This window comes from Oncorhynchus mykiss, chromosome 18 (genome assembly GCF_057628025.1).
Source record: "Oncorhynchus mykiss isolate SJ-2025 chromosome 18, ASM5762802v1, whole genome shotgun sequence".
In the NCBI taxonomy this organism is placed as follows: Eukaryota; Metazoa; Chordata; class Actinopteri; order Salmoniformes; family Salmonidae; genus Oncorhynchus; species Oncorhynchus mykiss.
Genome location: NC_143039.1, coordinates 19,602,882 through 19,620,908, shown reverse-complemented (window position 1 = coordinate 19,620,908; position 18,027 = coordinate 19,602,882). Strand labels below are relative to the sequence as shown.

At 43.7% G+C, this 18,027-nt stretch overlaps 1 protein-coding gene and 1 long non-coding RNA gene across 2 annotated transcripts; one reads left to right on the top strand and one right to left on the bottom strand.

Annotated features, from left to right (window-relative positions):
- Window positions 1-596: 596 nt before the first annotated feature.
- LOC149975425 (uncharacterized) lies at window positions 597-2,710 on the top strand. Its single transcript, XR_016488306.1, has 2 exons — window positions 597-728; window positions 1,865-2,710. It is a non-coding gene; the product is annotated as an uncharacterized LOC149975425 (long non-coding RNA).
- A 177-nt stretch (window positions 2,711-2,887) lies between these two features.
- Window positions 2,888-10,864, bottom strand: LOC110527245 (E3 ubiquitin-protein ligase ZSWIM2). Its single transcript, XM_021608408.3, has 9 exons — window positions 10,506-10,864; window positions 10,310-10,386; window positions 10,188-10,228; window positions 9,812-10,046; window positions 9,317-9,574; window positions 9,109-9,193; window positions 8,918-9,009; window positions 8,322-8,490; window positions 2,888-3,844 (listed from the first exon to the last, which is right to left on the bottom strand). Exons 1-9 carry the CDS (start codon window positions 10,653-10,655, stop codon window positions 3,089-3,091), a joined length of 1,863 nt encoding a protein of 620 aa, XP_021464083.3. The 5' UTR covers window positions 10,656-10,864; the 3' UTR covers window positions 2,888-3,088.
- Between the last annotated feature and the right edge of the window lie 7,163 nt (window positions 10,865-18,027).

Genomic DNA, 18,027 nt, shown 5'->3' with positions numbered 1-18,027 from the left:
AGGCCAACGAGTCATTCATGCTTCAGTAAGGTTGGCTCACAGAAAATAGGTGTTGCGGTGGCAGCTGCAGAGAAGTATTTGGGTATATGAGATTTGACTTCAGAAGAGTTACAGGGTGTGTTGAGTGATGGTGTCCAGTCCTCCCAGGCAGTAGTCATGGTGCAGGAGCAGGTAGGGTCAAAGTAGTGGAATAGGGTAGTGGGTTTTTAATGAGTGTAGGTGGTTGCTGCCGAGAAGTACCTGGGTGTACGAGATTTTACTGCAGAAGAGTTATAAGATGTTTTGAGATTTTACTGCAGAAGGGTTATAAGATGTTTTGAGATTTTAATGCAGAAGGGTTATAAGATGTTTTGAGATTTTACTGCAGAAGGGTTATAAAATGTTTTGAGATTTTACTGCAGAAGGGTTATAAGATGTTTTGAGATTTTATTTGTATGAAATATTGGTATATAGGCGAAGGGATGGTTGGTGGTGATTTTTAGAAAAATGTTCCCCCTTTTTATTTTTTTATCACAAATGTAACGTGATATAACACACACTAGCGCACAGTAGGTGGCGGCATGCACCTAAATAAAATGTGCGAACGACATGACACCAAAGAAGAAGAACACGATCTGCACCCGCCGCCCGCAGTCAGGGAAATGTTGAAGCCTCTAGTAAACACTAAAGAGTAACCTTCTTTTTCTTTGTTCAGTGAGAGCGCGGGAAAAAGCAGAAGACAAGAATCGGTACATAACTATTTCCTTACGGTTAAACCTTAACTCCTACCCTAACCAACTATAATAACCCTACCTGAACCATTTTCAACTTGGGGTAGGGACGTCCCAAGGATTCCTGATAGCACGATCAATTTCCTTACCGTTATTTACCAGGACTTCTAGCTAGCATTACTTATTAGATATTGTGAAACTGTTTGGTTTTAAAATAATGGGTATGTGGTGCAGGATAATGCTTTAGAAAAATGACTCCTCTGGTCCAGGTAAAATGGTTAAAGTGTCTCTCCTACATTTTAGCGCCTTCGCTCCTGCGCCGTTCCAGGTCGTATATTTTGAATTGTGCGGTGCTGTGCGCAGCGCGGCACAATTCGTTTTTCTGCCAAACGAGCGACACCCCTCCTCAACTATAAAGTTGTCACTTTTACTATAAAGTTGAGGAATGTATCCGGATGAATATTCTGTAGCTGAAACTCTAAAATTAACATGTAGTTATGGATGCACGGACTGACATCAGTATGAAAGTCATATGACATCAATATTATATTTATTTGACATCAATATGGTAGTTATATGACATCAATATCATAGTTTGAAACATATTTTGAAGCTATAGATAGATTGTTTACAAACATTTCAGCAAAAAACATCTTATAGTTTGGGTTAAAAGTCACATAACTAATAATATACAAAATATCATGACTTACTTTGTTGAAAGAAACGTTGGAACGAACCGGTATTATCAGCTTGTTAAAGAGACCATCCTTCTGCTAGTTTTGTGTGGGTCAATACTCTTGACTTTGCTCTTGGCTGTCTGTTGTGGCTCAAATAACCGTGTATTAATTATAGATTGGGGAAGGCATACCCGACTACTTCAGCTACCTTTGTTAATTACAACGCCTTCTATGTCAACGTGGCTTTCCAGTGAGCGATATTACTTTTGACATTTTGATACCTTAAAGAGGCAAGACAAGAGATCAATATAATCATAGCAATATCATGTAGGCTAATATCCTAGCTATAACCCAGTAGTAGTGTACTAACCATGCATCATAGTCTTTTGCCTGATACCACTCTTAAACACAGCGGTCACTCACTGTATATTTTGACTTGACACAGTAATTAACCTGTTGTTCCATCTCGTTCTCCAGGTGCTAGTTTGATTTCACCTGACCACCTGGCCAGCACCCATAGACTCTCCCATGACAACAAGCCATACCTCTCCGGCTAATAGGAAGTAGATTCTGCCAGCCAATGAAGCAGGGCTGTGTTCAGTTCATTAAACGTTTTACTACGTGCCTGAACGACACACTTCTCCCCAACTGTTCTTTGAGCGGTCTTTGCTCCTGTTTGGTGGTTGTGGTGGTGTGTTGCCCGACCGTTGAGAACAGCACAGTTTCTGCTGCGGCGTGCAATCAAAAGTTGCCATCAGAAATGTTCTGCGAGGAAGGTGGGAGGGGAGAGAGTCTCTGAAGGACATTCAGGACGCGCTGGTCGAACTGCCACCAGTGACAGTTACTGTTCTCAATGGTCATGTGTCAACCGTTACAACTCAGAGTCAGGATGTCACCACACAGGATGAGAAGAGGAATATTACTGCGCAACAGCGCGTTTAGTCTGGACTGATGGTTTTATTTTGATCTAACCTTGATCTAACTCGGCAAGTCAGTTAAGAACAAATTCTTATTTACAATGACGGCCTACCAGAAGGCAAAAGGCCTCCTGGGGGACGGGGATTAAAATAAAGACATAGGGGCGTGGTTCCTTTAGTCATTTTGATATCACCTGGGCCACTGCTTCAATATGTCTTAGATGAAAAACAGCAAGCTGAAAATGTAAATAGATTGATAATAAAAAATACTTTTAAAATGTTTCTTTTTATAATGTGTCAGTATGTCTGGTACTTTTATATGTCCAGGTAAAATCTCATTTTGTATTTCATTTTGACATTTGTTTAAAACAAGCTCTGTTAAGCGAATAAAATGGAGATTGAAAAACTGTGTCAATGAAAATAGCACTTGTAAAAACACAGGGAACTGAAAGCCAAACAGACTTGGGTGAAGTGAACACATGGCTGTGCAGTGTAGATATCTAACCAAGAGCTGAGCACACAAGCAAATATAAAACAAAACTCATCCATTTCCTTTATGTAGAAATAAACTAACTAGTACAACTGAGAAAAAAAACTATTTAATCCATTTTAGAATAAGGCTGTAACATTACAAAATGTTGAAAAAAATCAAGGGGTCTGAATACTTTCTGAATGCCCTGTATAAAAAACCACTCTAAGTAGTAGGACTGTACCATACTCTCAATACCTATGTAGTTAAAAGCAGTAGTCTGTTCACAACAAAATATGTTCTAAAATCCAACTCTCACTCCTTTTCTCCCTGGTGAGGAGCATTGATCAGTACCCCTGTCATCCTCAGGTCTGTGGCTTGCTGGCTGTCTCCTGTACTGGGTCTGGGTACCCTGGGTCTCCTCTTCCACTGGGGCCTGGCTCTCCACAGGGTGATGACAGCTCTAGTCTGAGTAGCAGCAGCAGTCATGTCTGACCTGTTTACACCCACAAACAGACTCGGCTGGGCCCTTCCCGTCCCTCCAGAGACCCCACCCAGCCTGTCAGTTGAGGTAGCATTGTTTTGGGCCAAACTCTTGGTCGAGGAGCTTGACTTGGTGCGTCCCAACCTCACTCTAGACACGTCTGTCCTTAGATGCTGGGAGGAAAGGCTCTTGTTGAGAATGACTGATTTGACTGGACTTCCATCCTTCTCTGTCCTGCTTTTTCCACCCTCCATGCTCTCAATGTTCACTGTATTGATGCTTAGACCTTGTAAGCCAACGACCATAGTGTCCTGAGGGAGAGGTACTAGGGCATCGGCTGAGCCCTCGGAGCTGAACATACTCAGGGAGGGAACCACTCTGGCTGCTCTGTCCAGCAGAGCTACTCCTGGGACAAACAGCTCCAGTCTGTGCTGCTCTGAGAGCTTTGGATGGTCAAGGGAGGAGGCCAGCTTGGGTGTACCCTTCCCCCCTCCGCTGCTCCATGTTAGGGGGTTGTAGATGACGTATCCGTCCAGAGGGCAGGAGTTGGACCTCCGAAGCAACGGGTCGACACAGTCTGTGTGGAACTGTAGTAGGGAACAAAGATGGATCAAATTCAGTTACTGTTCTCGCCGTCCATATCAGGACACAGTACTTCCATTCAGAACGTACTCAAACTAGTCCAGAATTTAAAAGTGTCAACAGGAATTTTAGCATTTTGGTTTTGGGGGCCTTAGAGTTAAAGACAGGGCATCACCCACTTTAGACTTACTCTGTTGACCTTGTGGTGGCAGAGCAGGAGGCAGTTTTTTAAATTATTTTTATTTTACCCCGTTTTTTTTCACCCCAATTTCGTGGTTTCCAATTGGTAGTTACAGTCTTGTCTCATCTCTGTAACTACCGTACGAACTCGGGAGCGGCGAAGGTCGAGAGCCGTGCGTCCTCCGAAACACAACCCAACCAAGCCGCACTGCTTCTTGACACAATGCCCACTTAACCCGGAAGCCAGCCGCACCAATGTGTCAGAGGAAACATTGTACACCTGGCGACTGTGTCAGCGTGCACTGCGCCCGGCCCACCACAGGAGTCGCTAGTGCGAGATGGGACAAGGACAACCTTGCCGGCCAAACCCTCCCCTAACCCGGACGACCCTGGGCCAATTGTGCGCCGCCCCATGGGTCTCCCGGTCGCGGCCGGCTGCGACAGAGCCTGGACTCGAACCCAGAATCTCTGGTGGCACAGCTATTTTTAAATGTTTTATTATTTCACCTTTATTTAACCAGGTAGACTAGTGGAGAACACCTTTATTTAACCAGCTAGACTAGTGGAGAACACCTTTATTTAACCAGGTAGACTAGTGGAGAACACCTTTATTTAACCAGGTAGACTAGTGGAGAACACCTTTATTTAACCAGGTAGACTAGTGGAGAACACCTTTATTTAACCAGCTAGACTAGTGGAGAACACCTTTATTTAACCAGCTAGACTAGTGGAGAACACCTTTATTTAACCAGCTAGACTAGTGGAGAACACCTTTATTTAACCAGCTAGACTAGTGGAGAACACCTTTATTTAACCAGGTAGACTAGTGGAGAACACCTTTATTTAACCAGGTAGACTAGTGGAGAACACCTTTATTTAACCAGGTAGACTAGTGGAGAACACCTTTATTTAACCAGCTAGACTAGTGGAGAACACCTTTATTTAACCAGCTAGACTAGTGGAGAACACCTTTATTTAACCAGCTAGACTAGTGGAGAACACCTTTATTTAACCAGCTAGACTAGTGGAGAACACCTTTATTTAACCAGGTAGACTAGTGGAGAACACCTTTATTTAACCAGCTAGGCTAGTGGAGAACACCTTTATTTAACCAGCTAGACTAGTGGAGAACACCTTTATTTAACCAGGTAGACTAGTGGAGAACACCTTTATTTAACCAGCTAGACTAGTGGAGAACACCTTTATTTAACCAGCTAGACTAGTGGAGAACACCTTTATTTAACCAGCTAGACTAGTGGAGAACACCTTTATTTAACCAGGTAGACTAGTGGAGAACACCTTTATTTAACCAGGTAGACTAGTGGAGAACACCTTTATTTAACCAGGTAGACTAGTGGAGAACACCTTTATTTAACCAGCTAGGCTAGTGGAGAACACCTTTATTTAACCAGGTAGACTAGTGGAGAACACCTTTATTTAACCAGGTAGACTAGTGGAGAACACCTTTATTTAACCAGCTAGGCTAGTGGAGAACACCTTTATTTAACCAGCTAGGCTAGTGGAGAACACCTTTATTTAACCAGGTAGACTAGTGGAGAACACCTTTATTTAACCAGGTAGACTAGTGGAGAACACCTTTATTTAACCAGGTAGGCTAGTGGAGAACACCTTTATTTAACCAGGTAGACTAGTGGAGAACACCTTTATTTAACCAGCTAGACTAGTGGAGAACACCTTTATTTAACCAGGTAGACTAGTGGAGAACACCTTTATTTAACCAGCTAGGCTAGTGGAGAACACCTTTATTTAACCAGCTAGGCTAGTGGAGAACACCTTTATTTAACCAGGTAGACTAGTGGAGAACACCTTTATTTAACCAGGTAGACTAGTGGAGAACACCTTTATTTAACCAGGTAGGCTAGTTGAGAACACCTTTATTTAACCAGGTAGACTAGTGGAGAACACCTTTATTTAACCAGGTAGACTAGTGGAGAACACCTTTATTTAACCAGGTAGACTAGTGGAGAACACCTTTATTTAACCAGGTAGACTAGTGGAGAACACCTTTATTTAACCAGGTAGACTAGTGGAGAACACCTTTATTTAACCAGCTAGACTAGTGGAGAACACCTTTATTTAACCAGCTAGACTAGTGGAGAACACCTTTATTTAATCAGGTAGACTAGTGGAGAACACCTTTATTTAACCAGGTAGGAAAGTTGAGAACACCTTTATTTAACCAGGTAGACTAGTGGAGAACACCTTTATTTAACCAGCTAGACTAGTGGAGAACACCTTTATTTAACCAGGTAGACTAGTGGAGAACACCTTTATTTAACCAGCTAGGCTAGTGGAGAACACCTTTATTTAACCAGGTAGACTAGTGGAGAACACCTTTATTTAACCAGCTAGACTAGTGGAGAACACCTTTATTTAACCAGGTAGGCCAGTTGAGAACACCTGTATTTAACCAGCTAGACTAGTGGAGAACACCTTTATTTAACCAGCTAGACTAGTGGAGAACACCTTTATTTAACCAGGTAGGCCAGTTGAGAACACCTTTATTTAACCAGCTATACTAGTGGAGAACACCTTTATTTAACCAGCTAGGCTAGTGGAGAACACCTTTATTTAACCAGGTGGACTAGTGGAGAACACCTTTATTTAACCAGGTAGACTAGTGGAGAACACCTTTATTTAACCAGCTAGACTAGTGGAGAACACCTTTATTTAACCAGCTAGGCTAGTGGAGAACACCTTTATTTAACCAGCTAGACTAGTGGAGAACACCTTTATTTAACCAGGTAGACTAGTGGAGAACACCTTTATTTAACCAGGTAGACTAGTGGAGAACACCTTTATTTAACCAGCTAGACTAGTGGAGAACACCTTTATTTAACCAGGTAGACTAGTGGAGAACACCTTTATTTAACCAGCTAGACTAGTGGAGAACACCTTTATTTAACCAGCTAGGCTAGTGGAGAACACCTTTATTTAACCAGCTAGACTAGTGGAGAACACCTTTATTTAACCAGGTAGACTAGTGGAGAACACCTTTATTTAACCAGGTAGACTAGTGGAGAACACCTTTATTTAACCAGCTAGGCTAGTGGAGAACACCTTTATTTAACCAGCTAGACTAGTGGAGAACAAGTTGTCATTTACAACTGTGACCTGGCCAAGATAAAGCAAAGCAGTGTGACTCAAACAACAACACAGAGTTACACATGGAATAAACAAAAATGCAGTCAATAATACAATAGATAAGGTCTATATATACAGTGTGTGCAGATGAAGTAGGATACGGGAGGTAAGGCAATAAAAAAATAAAAAATAATAACAGTATGGGGATGAGGTAGTTGGATGTGCTATTTACAGATGGGCTGTGTACAGGTGCAGTGATCTGTGAGCTGCTCTGACAGCTGGTGCTTAAAGTCAGTGAGGGAGATATGAGTCTCTAGCTTCAGTGATTTTTGCAGTTCGTTCCAGTCATTGGCAGCAGAGAACTAGAAGGAAAGGCGGCCAAAGGAGGAATTGGCTTTGGGGGTGACCAGTGAGATATACTTGCTGGAGTGCACGAGTGGGTGCTGCTATGGTGACCAGTGAGCTGAGATAAGGCGGGGCTTTACCTAGCAAAGACTTATAGATGACCTGGAGCCAGTGGGTTTTGTCAACGAATATGAAGCGAGGGCCAGCCAACGAGAGCATACTGGTCGCAGTGGTGGGTAGTATATGGGGCTTTGGTGACAAAACGGATGGCGCTGTGATAGACTGCATCCAATTTGCTGTGTAGAGTGTTGGAGGCTATTTTGTAAATGACATCACCAAAGTCAAGGATCGGTAGGATAGTCAGTTTTACGAGGGTATGTTTGGCAGCATGAGTGAAGGATGCTTTGTTGCGAAATAGGAAGCCGATTCTAGATTTAATTTTGGATTGGAGATGCTTAATGTGAGTCTGAAAGGAGAGTTTACAGTCTAACCAGGCACCTAGGTTTTTATAGTTGTCCACATATTCTAAGTCAGAACCTTCCAGAGGTGATGCTGGACGGTTGGGCAGGTGTGGGCAGCATCGGTTGAATAGCATGCATTTAGTTTTACTTGCATTTAAGAGCAGTTGGAGGCCAAGGAAGGAGAGTTGTATGGCATTGAAGCTCGTCTGGAGGTTAGTTAACACAGTGTCCAAAGAAGGGTGATGCAGTGCCTTAGACCACCGCGCCACTCGGGAGGCCCAGGTCAGGGCAGTTTATCTAACTCTTAACCTTGTGGTGGCAGAACATGTCAGGGTCCGTTTACCTAACTCTTTACTTGGCGGTGACAGGATCATTTGAGTTAAGTCTTTACCCTGTGATGGCAGGGCAAGTGTCTGGCCTGCTGCCCTTGCTGGAAGCTCTTCAGGCAGATCCTACACTGCTGCCCAGGGTCCAGCAGGGGGCAGCCTCTCCTCACCCTGACCGAAAGAAGGCTCCTGACCAGGTGCTCTGGCAGTGGGTCACTCTCAACAGGAATCATGCTGAAGGGGGAGAGGAAACCAGAGACTCATGGGCTATATTTTAACGGCAGGAAGCTTAGTGGTTAGAACGTTGGGCTTGTAACCGAAAGATCGCTGGTTCGAATACCAGTGAAAAAATCTCTGCCCTTGAGCAAGGCTCTTAACCCTAATTTACTCCGGGGGTGCTGTACTACTATGTCTGACCCTGTAAAACAACACTTTTCACTGTTCCTATCTGGTGTATGTGACAAGAAAACATCTATTAAAAAGAAAAATGGAATTAACTGCACTTAAATATGAATCACAATGCTTATTGCAGCAGGTTGTAAAGTGTAACAGCCTGTATGTGTGACAACATTTTGCACTGTCTAAATGTCATTCAGGGTGTTCAGGCACTGAGCATAATAATCTATTCATACAGGGTTCTCACAGAGATTCCAGTGCTCACCTGTCACCCACTGACTGAGTGGTCATCTCACGTGGTTCACCCAGTGTGTTGAACACACACTGACCCAAGGACAGCCACTTCGCAGTCCTTTTCTGATGGACATAATAGCTGATGTCATAAGTTTATCATGTCTACTTCCTGACACAAATATATGCAGAAATGCTCACAGAGTCTAACTGAAGACTGCTTACCGTACGTATGGCAAACGCATGCTGAGGGTGACAGCACCTTCTTATACAGTCCTCGCAAAGGTGATAGTACCGGCAGACTGTGCACCTAAAGGGAAGTCATAGACATGAATAGTTGATCCACAACAGTATAGGTAAGTGGATGGGGGGAAAGTACATAAATTTGAGCTCAAGGTCTATTGGAACTGGGCATTATGACAACAAGACTTACTTGAAGCACTTGCCAGTGATGGGGCAGACCCTGCAGTTGTTGCAGAGCACTCCGAGGTGTCTGTCGGGCCTCTCTCTCTCAGCAGCTGTGTGGAGCTTAGCCACATTCCTCACCTGCTCCAGGAGCAGCTTGACCGGCCCAAAGTCCTCCCGGCACAGCGGGCACTTCACCATGGCTTCCCCCTCCCCCTCCGGACGTGCCTGGTGATCTGCCCACACCTTCATACAGGATATATGGACGTTGTTGCCACAGCCAAACCTGAGTGAGAGGACATAGGGGATGACAGTTGGTGGCAGAAGGCATTTTCCCTCCCACTCACATGTTCCCCTGTTGTTGCAGTAAAACAGTAGGTCAGTTCAGGCACATTTCCCCTATCCTCAAATCACTTTCCTTTGTGTTCTCCATCATATCATTAAGATCTAGTAAGCATTTAATAGGTATACCAAGGGTGGCCCAGTAAGTGTGTTGACATTATAATACACGTGATGATCTGACCTGCAGTAAGACACAGGCAGACGTTTCCCCAGCAACTCCTCTTGACAGATGGGACACACATCCTCGGCTTCGATCTCCTTCTGTCTGACCCCCCCGTCCCCCTCAGCTGGGTCTGGTCTGGGGTTAGGGTCAGCCTCAGAGCAGGGTGGGTGTACAGGCCGGGGGGTTCTGCTCCTGTGTAAACCCTGTAGCAGCTCCAGGATCTGCCTTTCAACCAGGACCTGCTGGAAGCAATCTGCAAGTGTACATACCAGAGGGCACAGTAGAGTTTAAGGATATGCTGTTAAAAATCCAATCATTTCTACAGAGTGCCTCGGGTTTGAATTGCAATTTGGCATATGCATTGTAGCCTATGTTATGTCTAAGTGAAACTTACATTCATGTTCTCTAGGCAGTCGGAATTTCCGCAATAAAACCCTACATTGAGAGTAGAATTATTGTACAGAATGAGCATGCAATATCTTTTATGTGTGATCGGTATGTTTTCTTCGTTATTACCAGCAGATGTGTTTGCAGAGGTCTCTCTCTTTGTGGAATGTTGAACAGGTACACGTATGAGGGTCTCCCAAGAACACCTGTGGAATATGTAAAATAGGCTACCTGATTAAGAATTAAGAAAGTATTTCGTGTCAAAATGTAAATAGGACTATAATGTTGATGATGTCAAGTTAGGATGTTGCACATGTAGGCCTACTTTGAAGTTTTTGGGTTCCCCCTCCTCTTTGAGTAGGAATCCGGTCGGACCATACTCTTTCAGGATGAACATGGTCGTGTTCAGGGCCTCGTCCTGGTGCCAGCTAACGGCATCACTCACGGTATTCTTCCAGACAGTTTTTCTGAACATAGCACAACTCTCACAGAATTTCTAGGGAAGAGGACTGAGGAGGAGACAAGACTAGAGCCATTTCTTCATACTAAGTCGATGTGCGTGCCCTGCTATATCAGCAAAGGTTTAAACTTTAGTAGCTAACTATGCAGCTAGCTAGCTTATTGTTAAACGCTCTGAAACTGACGTAAGCAGCAACAACTAATAGACACCCGTTTGCCGTAGTCATGGTAATCCAGAAAGATGCCTTGGTACATGTGTGCCCCCTTGTGAATTCATGCGATATTACATGCTATTTTTTTTAAACCGTTATTTAACACGGCCTACCACTAGAGGTTCACAATGATGTAAAATCATGACGCATTTTTTTTATGGCCAGCATTTGATACCCAACCTGACACAACAGTGTCATGAACTTTATTTGTGTGTGTGTGTGTGATCAGTGCTGAGGGATTAGGTGAAGATAGCAGTGTGTACATCTGGGGTGCTGTGTCAGCCAAAGATCTGTCCACATTCTTATTTACAATGATGGCCTACACTGGGTTAACTACCTTGTTCAGGGGCAGAACGACATATTTTTCCTTAAATTTGTTTTCATCAGCTCAGGGAATTTGATCCAGCAACCTTTCACTTACTTGCCCAATGCTCTAACCACTAGGCTACCTGCAGCCCCTGTACAATTGGTAATAAGCACAATACCATGATATTAGCATGTTATGACGGTTGTCTTACCTGTAGATGGTTAGGAACCATTTTAGCCCAGCAAATCATATTTCAGAGTGTTGTGAGTGAGTCTGTGTTCATGCTCAGCATGTGCTTGAGAGTTCTGGGACAACACAATCACAACACCATCTGATAGCAAATCACACTTGTCACCCAAAGACCCAACTGGTGTTAGGCTATATTATTTACAGTCCTGTAAAATCTACCACTGATGTCACAACAACTTTTCCATTGAAGACTGTTTGCAGAATGGATTCCCAACAGTTTCCCCCCATGTATTGTAAATTATGACACATATCTCTATTTTCTTTCTTTCTCACACACACACACACACACACACACCTCACACACACACACACACACACACACACACACACACACACACACACACACACACACACACACACACTTCTTTAACTAACCTTGTAGGTACACACAATTGATTCCCATTCAAAATCCTATTTTCCCTAACCCCTAAACCTAACCTTTACCCTAGTCCTAACCTTAACCCCAAACCATAAACCTAACCTTAACACCTAACTCCTAATCCTAAACCTGACCTTTAACCCCTAGCTCTAATTCTAACCCTAACACCAATTCTAAGCTTAACCCAAAATCCCCTAGAAATAGTATATTTCCTTGTTGGGACCAACAGAATGTCCCCAGTTGGTCAAATGTTTGTTCTTTTACTATTCACAAGTATAGTAGACACACACACACACACACACACACACACACACACACACACACACCAACACACACACACACACACACACACACACACACACACACACACACACACACACACACACACACAGAAAGAGTATTGGTATTGATTCACGTATCTGTACCTTCCCAAAGTGGGCAGTGGCTGCATGCACGCCTCTCCTCTCTGGAGTTTGGGCCAAAACTAAGGCTGATGCATCTGTTGTTCCCCAGCCTCTCATTGTCTGTATTGTGTGTGGCTCTCTCAGTCAGAGTGAGGGGCATCCTACAGGAAGAGAAGGAGCTAAAGTTCAGTGAGCACATGTTGCAGGGTCACCCTCTTGTCTCCCACCGGTCTTAAAAAACGTGACGCTCTCTGGGTTTCACTCGGAGCCGGCTATGACCCGCAGGCTATGTCTGTTGAGACTTTCATTTTTAGATGAGGGACCTATTTTCATTTTGACAAAAGGAGAATTAAAAGAGAACTTAAGAGAACACTAATACTACAATACAACAAAAGCAAGAGGGGAATTAAAATCACTGTTGTGTTTTCTGCTTGTTCCCCCTGTTTCCTGTCTGTTTTGAAAAGCCCCTGTGCAGTGTCTGACTGTGGCACTATATAGAGGACTGTCTCAATACTGTGGTCTGACTGTGGTACTATATAGAGGACTGTCTCAATACTGTGGTCTGACTGTGGTACTATATAGAGGACTGTCTCAGTACTGTGGTCTGACTGTGGTACTATATAGAGGACTGTCTCAATACTGTGGTCTGACTGTGGTACTATATAGAGGACTGTCTCAATACTGTGGTCTGACTGTGGTACTATATAGAGGACTGTCTCAATACTGTGGTCTGACTGTGGTACTATATAGAGGACTGTCTCAATACTGTGGTCTGACTGTGGCACTATATAGAGGACTGTCTCAATACTGTGGTCTGACTGTGGTACTATATAGAGGACTGTCTCAATACTGTGGTCTGACTGTGGTACTATATAGAGGACTGTCTCAATACTGTGGTCTGACTGTGGTACTATATAGAGGACTGTCTCAATACTGTGGTCTGACTGTGGTACTATATAGAGGACTGTCTCAATACTGTGGTCTGACTGTGGTACTATATAGAGGACTGTCTCAATACTGTGGTCTGACTGTGGTACTATATAGAGGACTGTCTCAATACTGTGGTCTGACTGTGGTACTATATAGAGGACTGTCTCAATACTGTGGTCTGACTGTGGTACTATATAGAGGACTGTCTCAATACTGTGGTCTGACTGTGGTACTATATAGAGGACTGTCTCAGTACTGTGGTCTGACTGTGGTACTATATAGAGGACTGTCTCAATACTGTGGTCTGACTGTGGTACTATATAGAGGACTGTCTCAATACTGTGGTCTGACTGTGGTACTATATAGAGGACTGTCTCAGTACTGTGGTCTGACTGTGGTACTATATAGAGGACTGTCTCAGTACTGTGGTCTGACTGTGGTACTATATAGAGGACTGTCTCAATACTGTGGTCTGACTGTGGTACTATATAGAGGACTGTCTCAATACTGTGGTCTGACTGTGGTACTATATAGAGGACTGTCTCAATACTGTGGTCTGACTGTGGTACTATATAGAGGACTGTCTCAGTACTGTGGTCTGACTGTGGCACTATATAGAGGACTGTCTCAATACTGTGGTCTGACTGTGGTACTATATAGAGGACTGTCTCAATACTGTGGTCTGACTGTGGTACTATATAGAGGACTGTCTCAATACTGTGGTCTGACTGTGGTACTATATAGAGGACTGTCTCAATACTGTGGTCTGACTGTGGTACTATATAGAGGACTGTCTCAATACTGTGGTCTGACTGTGGTACTATATAGAGGACTGTCTCAATACTGTGGTCTGACTGTGGTACTATATAGAGGACTGTCTCAATACTGTGGTCTGACTGTGGTACTATATAGAGGACTGTCTCAATACTGTGGTCTGACTGTGGTACTATATAGAGGACTGTCTCAGTACTGTGGTCTGACTGTGGTACTATATAGAGGACTGTCTCAATACTGTGGTCTGACTGTGGTACTATATAGAGGACTGTCTCAATACTGTGGTCTGACTGTGGTACTATATAGAGGACTGTCTCAGTACTGTGGTCTGACTGTGGTACTATATAGAGGACTGTCTCAGTACTGTGGTCTGACTGTGGTACTATATAGAGGACTGTCTCAATACTGTGGTCTGACTGTGGTACTATATAGAGGACTGTCTCAATACTGTGGTCTGACTGTGGTACTATATAGAGGACTGTCTCAATACTGTGGTCTGACTGTGGTACTATATAGAGGACTGTCTCAGTACTGTGGTCTGACTGTGGCACTATATAGAGGACTGTCTCAATACTGTGGTCTGACTGTGGTACTATATAGAGGACTGTCTCAATACTGTGGTCTGACTGTGGTACTATATAGAGGACTGTCTCAATACTGTGGTCTGACTGTGGTACTATATAGAGGACTGTCTCAATACTGTGGTCTGACTGTGGTACTATATAGAGGACTGTCTCAATACTGTGGTCTGACTGTGGTACTATATAGAGGACTGTCTCAGTACTGTGGTCTGACTGTGGTACTAAATAGAGGACTGTCTCAGTACTGTGGTCTGACTGTGGTACTATATAGAGGACTGTCTCAATACTGTGGTCTGACTGTGGTACTATATAGAGGACTGTCTCAATACTGTGGTATGACTGTGGTACTATATAGAGGACTGTCTCAGTACTGTGGTCTGACTGTGGTACTATATAGAGGACTGTCTCAATACTGTGGTCTGACTGTGGTACTATATAGAGGACTGTCTCAATACTGTGGTCTGACTGTGGTACTATATAGAGGACTGTCTCAGTACTGTGGTCTGACTGTGGTACTAAATAGAGGACTGTCTCAGTACTGTGGTCTGACTGTGGTACTATATAGAGGACTGTCTCAATACTGTGGTCTGACTGTGGTACTATATAGAGGACTGTCTCAATACTGTGGTATGACTGTGGTACTATATAGAGGACTGTCTCAGTACTGTGGTCTGACTGTGGTACTATATAGAGGACTGTCTCAATACTGTGGTCTGACTGTGGTACTATATAGAGGACTGTCTCAATACTGTGGTCTGACTGTGGTACTATATAGAGGACTGTCTCAGTACTGTGGTCTGGGGTGACCTTTCTTCCTTTTCTGCACTAATGTGAGGTTGAAATGTAATCTTAAAGGGGAATGGAAACACTAGGATTTTGAACGCCAGCTAACTGTAACTGTAAACTTCCTAAAGTGTTTCTATTCCCATTTAAGGTCGACAGGCCTATATATTGCTGTCATTCAGGACCATCAAAACCAGTAATGTAAATGTTTTATTGCTGTGAGGAGGAGATGGACAGAGGGAGATATAGTTGAGAAAGCCAGGATTGGATCCCACAGAGGCAGGACATGTGAGGAATGTGCCATATAAGGACATCTGGGGACTTTTGACCTGAACCCCATGGTGTTTCACCCCTGTCCCTGCCCCATCCAATGGTGTAGGAGCCGTCCCACTGTTAAGGAAATACATTTTGTCCAAAGAAAGGAAATATATATTATCTTAAGTGGTCTACTAGACGCCTTCGAGACAATGTATATGTTAAACACGAGAGGGTTGGTCACACACTGACACTAATGTTTATTTTTTCACCACAATGGCAGTGCTGCTACGCCCTCCACTCAGAGCTGGAGACTGGGGGTCACAGGAAAGGCCAGAGCGAGGAGGGAAATATAATGACCTGAGAACTAACTAATCTCATTAGGAATACAACATCAGGTTCAAACACGCACACACACACACACACACGGCCTACCACTAGAGGTTCACAATGATGTCAAATCATGACACATTTTTTTATGGCCAGCATTTGATACCCAACCTGACACAACAGTGTCATGAACTTTATTTGTGTGTGTGTTGGTGTGTGTGTATGTGTATTTGTGTGTGTGATCAGTGCTGAGGGATTAGGTGAAGACAGCAGTGTGTACATCTGGGGTGCTGTGTCAGCCAGAGATCTGTCCAGAGACCCTGGACTGTGTCCAGCAAACAGGATTGAATGTTACATGGTTCCACAGGCCATGTAAACCAGCAGTCCTAACCTAACCTTAAACTCCACTATAACCATAACCATAACCTAACCTTAAACTCCACTGTAACCCTAACCTAACCTAACCCTAACCTCCACTGTAACCCTAACCTAACCTAACCTTAACCTCTACTGTAACCCTAACCTAACCTTAACCTCTACTGTAACCCTAACCTTAACCTCTACTGTAACCCTAACCTTAACCTCTACTGTAACCCTAACCTAACCTTAACCTCTACTGTAACCCTAACCTAACCCTAACCTCTACTGTAACCCTAACCTAACCTTAACCTCTACTGTAACCCTAACCTAACCTTAACCTCTACTGTAACCCTAACCTTAACCTCTACTGTAACCCTAACCTAACCTTAACCTCTACTGTAACCCTAACCTAACCGTAACCTCTACTGTAACCCTAACCCTAACCTTAACCTCTACTGTTACCCTAACCTAACCTTAACCTCTACTGTAACCCTAACCTAACCTTAACCTCTACTGTAACCCTAACCTAACCTTAACCTCTACTGTAACCCTAACCCTAACCTCTACTGTAACCCTAACCTAACCTTAACCTCTACTGTAACCCTAACCTAACCTTAACCTCTACTGTAACCCTAACCTTAACCTCTACTGTAACCCTAACCCTAACCTTAACCTCTACTGTAACTCTAACCCTAACCCTAAACTCTACTGTAACCCTAACCTCTACTGTAACCCTAACCTCCTGTAACCTTAATCTCCACTGTAACCCTAACATCCTGTAACCTTAATCTCCACTGTAACCCTAACCTAACCCTAACCTCTATTGTAACCCTAACCTAACCCTAACCTCTACTGTAACCCTAACCTCTACTGTAACCCTAACCTAACCTTAACCTCTACTGTAACCCTAACCTTAACCTCTACTGTAACCCTAACCTAACCTTAACCTCTACTGTAACCCTAACCTAACCTTAACCTCTACTGTAACCCTATGTAACCCTAATGTATTCCGGCGCCGACAGAGATGGCCGCCTCGCTTCGCGTTCCTAGGAAACTATGCAGTTTTTTGTTTTTTTACGTGTTATTTCTTACATTGGTACCCCAGGTCATCTTAGGTTTCATTACATACAGTCGAGAAGAACTACTGAATATAAGATCAGCGTCAACTCACCATCAGTACGACCAAGAATATGTTTTTCGCGACGCAGATCCTGTGTTCTGCCTTACAAACAGGACAACGGAGTGGATCCCATGCAGCGACCCAAAAAAACGACTCAGAAAAAGAGGGAAACGAGGCGGTCTTCTGGTCAGACTCCGGAGACGGGCACACCGTGCACCATTCCCTAGCATTCTTCTTGCCAATGTCCAGTCTCTTGACAACAAGGTTGATGAAATCCGAGCAAGGGTAGCATTCCAGAGGGACATCAGAGACTGTAACGTTCTTTGCTTCACGGAAACGTGGCTTACTGGAGAGACGCTATCCGAGGCGGTGCAGCCAACAGGTTTCTCCACGCATCGCGCAGACAGAAACAAACATCTTTCTGGTAAGAAGAGGGGCGGGGGCGTATGCCTTATGACTAACGTGACATGGTGTGATGAAAGAAACATACAGGAACTCAAATCCTTCTGTTCACCTGATTTAGAATTCCTCACAATCAAATGTAGACCGCATTATCTACCAAGAGAATTCTCTTCGATTATAATCACAGCCGTATATATCCCCCCCCAAGCAGACACATCGTTGGCTCTGAATGAACTTTATTTGACTCTTTGCAAACTGGAAACCATTTATCCGGAGGCTGCATTCATTGTAGCTGGGGATTT

Bases quoted from the DNA above. Each gene is read 5' to 3' on its own strand.
- LOC110527245 (XM_021608408.3), bottom strand. From the start codon at position 10,655: ATGTTCAGAAAAACTGTCTGGAAGAATACCGTGAGTGATGCCGTTAGC. The intron at 9,194-9,316 runs GTAAGTCTTGTT...ACTTCCCTTTAG, and splicing joins ATCACTGGCAAGTGCTTCAA to GTGCACAGTCTGCCGGTACT. The intron at 8,491-8,917 runs GTGAGCACTGGA...CTCCCCCTTCAG, and splicing joins ACTCAGTCAGTGGGTGACAG to CATGATTCCTGTTGAGAGTG.